The 7,104-nt window shown below is 30.0% G+C and overlaps 1 protein-coding gene across 1 annotated transcript; it reads left to right on the forward strand.

The window, feature by feature from the left end:
* The first annotated feature begins 571 nt into the window (after positions 1-571).
* LOC110649658 (transcription factor bHLH75-like) lies at positions 572-2,626 on the forward strand. Its single transcript, XM_021804325.2, has 6 exons — positions 572-1,178; positions 1,297-1,416; positions 1,691-1,756; positions 1,853-1,921; positions 2,020-2,097; positions 2,257-2,626. Exons 1-6 carry the CDS (start codon positions 888-890, stop codon positions 2,350-2,352), a joined length of 720 nt encoding a protein of 239 aa, XP_021660017.2. The 5' UTR covers positions 572-887; the 3' UTR covers positions 2,353-2,626.
* The last annotated feature ends 4,478 nt before the right edge of the window (positions 2,627-7,104 follow it).

A 7,104-nucleotide genomic window follows, 5' to 3' on the forward strand; every position in this document is an offset into this window, starting at 1 on the left:
TAGAAAATATATATATGCAATATTGGACTATAATGCCAAATTAATAAAGATGGTCAATCTCTAGATTATAGGCATACCCTATGAAGATTTATTTGTAATTTGATTAGTGGGAATTAAATGTAAAAGTCTTATATTAATTAACATTATGAATTAAAGAGATAAATATGTGAAATTGGCTAATGTATCTATTACATATTTTATATTTTTAATTTTTAATAAATCAGGTTTAAATAAGAAAAATTTAATAATTTCGAGAGTGTAATTAGATTAACCCAATTTATTTTTTTCTCATAGAAACCTGCTTAAGTAGATATAAAAGAAACATTTCGATTTATTTTAAATAAGGTGAAAAATTAAACAAAATTACTTAAAAATGCAACTAAGAGGAAGTGAAGTATAATATGCATTGAAAAAGAAAAAAAAAATATAAAGACGTGGATTACTCATTAGTTTTGGGCCATACATAAGCAGAATAGTGAATGACGAGCCTGCTTAAAATAGTTGTTGGGAATCATTTCATTTCCAAGAATTTTCTATATGCATGTCAAGCCTATCAAATTTCACCTCTCAATCATGGGAAACTAATGGTTTCTAATGTTCAATGAGTCAAATTTATGTTATGAAAAAAAAAATTAAAGCAATGCTTAAAACTACCATTTAATTTGACTAAAAAATGAATAATTTGGCTGGAAAAAAGGGAAATTAAACAGAAATCAACTGAGTTTAGTAATCAAGTTTTATTTTTAAGAAACAAAATTAAATCATTTAAAGCATTCACAGGTAAGTTCGTTCAAAAATCATTATAGGTAGGTCCCCAGTTCATTTATATAGTGCACTCTTAAGTGATCCTCTCTATTTGCATATGCACCAGATTTATTCAGAATCAGATGGCTCATGAGTTTACCGGGAAGCTACAAAACCTTAAGCCCTCTTTCTCAGGAATCAACTCTTCAAGTTGGCCGTTGATAGGGAATATTAACCAGAGAGCATTAGAGAATTTTAGCTCAACAGGTGATCAAGATCAATTTGTAGCCTTCTCCAATGGCGGCAGCTTCTCCAATCATCAACAACAACCGCATCTCCCTATGAACTTCGCTACTAATATCCAAAGCTTGCTGCATGTATCTCCTCCTCCTCCTGCTGCAGTTTCTGGAACAGGGCAGAGTGAAAATATTAAGGTCAGTTCGATATATCATGTTTCTGCGTTGTACGCTCTTTTTGTGTCTTATAAGCTCTAGTGTTGTATTATGTGTTTGCGAGTTTAGGGTATCTTAACAATTAATGTGAAACCTGTAGAACTTTGGAGGAAGAAAACGAAAGAGAAAGGATGAAAAAGATTTGCAGAAACCAACAGAAGTAGTTCATGTGAGAGCTAAAAGAGGCCAAGCCACAGATAGTCACAGTTTAGCAGAAAGGGTAATTTTTTTTTTTTTTTGGGTTAAAAAATTATTGAATAAATAATTATATTTGCATGCAAAATTAATTGTTTTCCCAAATTCATCGTGCTTCAACTAGAAAATGCAATCTAAAAGCGCAAGTTGCTTATTAGGAAATGAGCCAGTAGTTCTTTCACTGTACAAAGCAATTAAGCAATATACATTAAAGTTTTGTCTGTTTAATTAATTTGTTATTTAGGCAAGGAAAAGGGAAAAAAACAACTGAACCGAAACATATTTCCGTGTTGTTGTAGGTAAGAAGAGAGAAAATCAATGAGAAGCTTAGGCACTTACAGGACCTGGTTCCAGGATGTTATAAGGTAATTAATTAAACCTCAATTTTACACTTTTTTTAAGATGTGCACGGGATAATCATTTATCATATGATAGTTGTAGTATAACTTGTACATTTGCAGACAATGGGAATGGCAGTAATGCTGGATGTCATTATTAATTATGTTCAATCACTCCAAAATCAAATTGAAGTGAGTTCTGAATCATAATTATTAAAATCTCATTATGTATTGTTATTCATTTACAACAAAACTAAGTAATTAATTAGATCTTTCGTTATTGTTTTTAGTTTCTCTCTATGAAGCTTTCGGCAGCCAGTATGCACTATGATTTCAACTTGGAGAAGGACAACATAGAAACAATTCAGGTAATTCATTTAATGTTTTCTTTTTGGATATGGGATTTGTTTCCTCAACATATATTTTTTAATCCTGTTATTGTACAATACATGCATGTTAGGATAGTAATTAATCTTTGAACATTGAAATTAATTAATTCTGGTATATATTGCTTAATTATGCTTTAGGGGCCAAATGCATATGAAGTACAAGAGATGGAGAAGATAGGAAGAGAAGGGTATGGGGAACCTTGTAATTATTTTAACTCAGCATGGCCCCTTTGACTAAAATCATTATTAGTATTATATATAAATAATATATATTTGTAATTTCTTCTTTTTAAAATTTACTTATAAGCAGACATGCAAGCATGCAAAGGAAAATTGTACACCTTATCTACGCCTTATGTATCTGCTTATTGCAAATGAATAAACCTAAAGCATATTTACAGTCGTTATTAATGTAATCTTGTACATTGTCTATAATAATTTATGGTATCTTTTTATCTTAGTGTGTTAGATCTAGCATTATTAGTTATTCTCTCTATTATATTAGTCTCTTCATAATCATGTACATTGAAGAGGAAACAAATTATTGGGCAAGGACACGAGGAAGATGACAGTTTTGTTTGGTGATTAGGATTGTCTCAGCCACTTCATGTGATTGAAAATTATTGCTAGGTAGACTATCTATTTACCAAGGATCCTTGATCTCTTTGATGTTAATTATATCTATATGAAAGTGATAACTAAAGAAAATGACACTCTGTGCTTCAATTTCTAATCATATATACATATATATATATATATATATATATATATAGGCACATATAAGTTTTTTCATCAATACGTCTCTTACTTTATCATTTTAGAATTCACACTTATATATTTTTGACAAATATTAATCATATCTTAAATATTTTTAAAGTTTTATAGAGTTGGGTTTGGTGTAAATTAAAGAGTGGGGCATTTTAGCTTTGGCTCGTATGGGCAGATTCAGCCCCTAATTTGTGTGATAGCTTTGCCAATGGCATTTTATAATATTTTACAGATGCATTTCTCAATTATTTATTATTATTATTATATTATTATTTTTTGCTTTGATTCTGAGTGATAAGTACACCAAAAGCTGTACTACCAACGTGGCATAGCTTGCTTTGGTTCTTGGGCCTTATTGGGCCCTCATTTCTTTTGACAACTCAAGCAGATTTTGAAAGCTTGGCAGGTCTGCAGCCGAAAAGGAAAGAAATCAAAGAGATAATAGCCAATGGGTACCTTAGTGGTCTCTGGTTAATCTCCAACTCCAAAGCCTTCCTGTAATACTAAAAAATCATTCATGTTAGCAGTGTCACACATTAGTAATCAGTTTTAGCCTACACTAAAAATAATATAGTATTCTTGCTAGAACTAAGAATTTTTCATTTGTCAATTTCAGTTGGGTAACAGGCATTCTCCAGCAGGCTTACTACCAGAAATTTAGGCTTATTGGTAGTTAACGCTTAATAGCGCCATTGGACCATATTAAGGATTAAACTTGAGCAAGGCAAAAATAATAATAATAACGTAACAGAAGACGTAATCTGTCTGGAGGCATTCATGAAATGCATCAATCACCAGGCCCATGGTTGATGTTTGAAGCAAATATGACCGTATGGCATTGAAAGAAGCGAAAGGTCCCACTGCAAAAGCAAAGCCCAAGTACCATCTAATCTTAGGAGGATATGCCATTGCCTGCTGGTGTGGAGCGGGGAGAAGAGTAGCTGTTGTCTTGCATTTGGCCTAGAACTTGGAAGGACTCGTGGAGTACTTCTCCCCGCGAGTTTCTATACTTCTATCCATGCCTCCACATCCATTTTATGTCCACTACTAACCGCTAACTAGTATTTGCCCATTCCAACAGTCAGAGTTAAGCGATAGCAACCAATAGAACGTCCACAAATATCAGCTTATCCAAACTAGCTTGAATTTAAATATTATTATACTTATGCTTGAATTCATTTTAATTTTGATTATTTTGTTAAATTATTCATATTCCTATTAAATTCAATTATTATTATTTAAATAATACTCAAACCTATTTAACTTTTTTATTTTAATTAATAATCTACATCAATATAATTTATAATTCTATAATATATTTAAATTCTATTTATTTAAAATATAATGTATAAAAATGTATAAATATTTTATTATAAAAAATATATTTTTTATATTTAATTAATTATTTATGTAAATAAGTTCAAGCAATGACTATCCAAAATATAAAATTTGAATCTAATAAAAACCCAACACAAATATTATTTTTCAAGCTTGAAATCACTCTAGACCTAATTATATATTACTTAAATCTTACTCAAAAGGATTGGGTTAGATAAATACTTGAAAATACTCAACCCATTACCATTTTGATACATTATAAAATAAGACGGGACTACTGATGAGAGATACGTGTGCATTGGATAAAAGACCTTAATATACACCCCACTCTTGGTCACCTATGAAGAGTACCCAAATCTGTTTAGGAGGATATCTACCTTATGTACCGACAATCCAAGTAACATCATCTAAGGGTAAGTGTTGCACCCAAATGTCAGCCTCCTTAAGATTAGAAAATGAAGCATTGAGGGAAATCATCTATGAAATAACAATACCCTTGACCTTCAGCACTTCATGAGCTACCTGAATTAAGTGGTCAAAATGATTATGAAGTCAACTGTATAAAGAGAAATATCCCCATAAAACCAAAGAACAAGTTGTATGATCCGACGAAGTCTTATTCTAGGAAGCTAGAGTATCATGTAAGTCGAGTTGCACTCCTACTGACCAGTCCAAGTCAAGATACCCCATTTTCCAAGGTTGGCATACCCATCTACCTAAAACTTGTCGAACGGGACCCTTCCAAGTGGCTTGATGATCGTATTCAAGTAATATAAGTTCATGCATTTCAGAACTATTGTCATTTCAGAAACAACATTATGTGAATTCAACATGAATGACAATGATTGAGACAACTCACCAATAAAGAGCTTTGTAAGTGACAAACACCCATTGGTTTTTTAACTCTATAAATATGGGACATCTTTCGATAGGTAGGGAAGGCTCATAGAATCCTTATTATTACCTTGGTAAAACTCTCCCAAAGAGGGCTACCCCCAAACCTGAAAGTAACAAAATAGTCGTACCTAATCGAAACTCTTCTATCTATCCCATTAATCCAAATTTTAGGAGACACGTTTCTTCATCCCTTATGCCTACCTATTCTTGAGTTATTACATCCATATTAGGCTTTATGTTGCTTCTTCATCTAATTGTCACTTCAATCATATAACATCCATTTGGTGCTATAAATACAGGTTTTTTTTTTTATGATTTTAGTAATATTATTAAAATATCTTAATATATATAAGATTGAAATTACAATAATGTGATTGCGTAATTTGAACCATTAATTTATGCGAGTTTTATGTGACTATATATAGTAGATTTCTATAAAATATTATTAGATATAGAAAAATAAAAATGGAAATGAAATTAATATTTACACGTTTTATATATATTCTAATTATGAATGCAATTTTTTTTAAGGGAAAAAGAAATCTTTCAAAATCACATGATTTTAGAAAAATTGAGTTGCATTTATCTTTCTATTTCACTCAATTTAGTGATTCTTCTTCATATGCATTCACATATATTTATAAATCAAAATATACTGCAATCGATGGAGTTCAAAATAAATAATTGGTCTTTGCAAGTGATATTTTATTATGTTTGTGAAAGTGTGTAATTTTAAAATAAATGAATAGATAAATACCACAAAATATTTTACAGAATTTACCCTTTTAATATAGAATTTTGATATAGAATTACATATATAGATATTTCATTTTTTACTATTAACAATTCATATAAAATATATCATTGAATGACCTATTTAAGATCCATCAATCCAGTTACACTCAATATATAGTAACGACACTCATACACACAACATATTACTCGTATTAAATATATTAATTTGTTTTTTTCTCTCTTTTCTATAGATAACTCATATATTTACTGTTTTAATATTATAATATACTATGGAGGGTGTCTTCTCTCCGTGAATAATAACTCTTTCAACAATGTACAAGAGTTACACCGTACTAAATTTTGGGCCATTTTCCATTTATAATTAAGTTAAAGCCAAGTAATCTTTCTGTTGGTCATATAGGGGTCAGTAATCAAACTTTCACTTTTGTACCCTGGATAGGCTGATATTTTAGGGACAAATCGCCCCTGAGTAGGCATATCGCAAAGCCTTTATACTCATTTAAAGCATGTGAGATGCAAGATTTTGCAATACTTTAAAGGACATAGGATGTGCTTTCGTCCTTAGCAATTGCTTTTGATAAAAATAATGGAATATAATCTTAAGAGTCCTTATAAGTTCCATATGTGCTCGAATTTAAGGGGCACAATAATAAGTGATCTATTAGGAAGATGTCAACACTTTTCTACAATATTATTATTTATAATATTAGTATATTCAATACTAATAATTTCATTTAAATAATAATAATAATAATACAAAATTAAGAGTGCTACTTGGACATGGTCTTGTACAATTTAAGACTGGAATTGGCATAGCTAAAACTAGGTTAGAAATTCATTTCTTGAAATTAGATTAAAATCAGGGAGAGGAAGGATCAATGTTGATTTGAGAGTTTCATAAATAGATCAGGCTGAAATTGCTGATTTAGTTCAATTTAACTTAAATTTTATAAAAAAATGACTTTTTAATATTTTCATATAAAAAATCCAATTCAAAATCTTGATGAACTTTTAAAAAAATTGAAAAAATTTAAATTAATTAAGGCAATTTTCTCTCCTAAAACTAAGGGCATCCTTTAGTTATTTTCATACAAAAATGTACATTTCAATGGATTTTTTTTTAAACAGGTTAAAAAAAAATTAAGTCAATAAAGCAAATTGTCTTCCTAAAATTAAGATCAAAATTTGGTTAATTTCATGTAAATCATGCAAATTTATAGAAACTAA

This window comes from Hevea brasiliensis, chromosome 13, assembly GCF_030052815.1.
Source record: "Hevea brasiliensis isolate MT/VB/25A 57/8 chromosome 13, ASM3005281v1, whole genome shotgun sequence".
Taxonomy (NCBI): domain Eukaryota; kingdom Viridiplantae; phylum Streptophyta; class Magnoliopsida; order Malpighiales; family Euphorbiaceae; genus Hevea; species Hevea brasiliensis.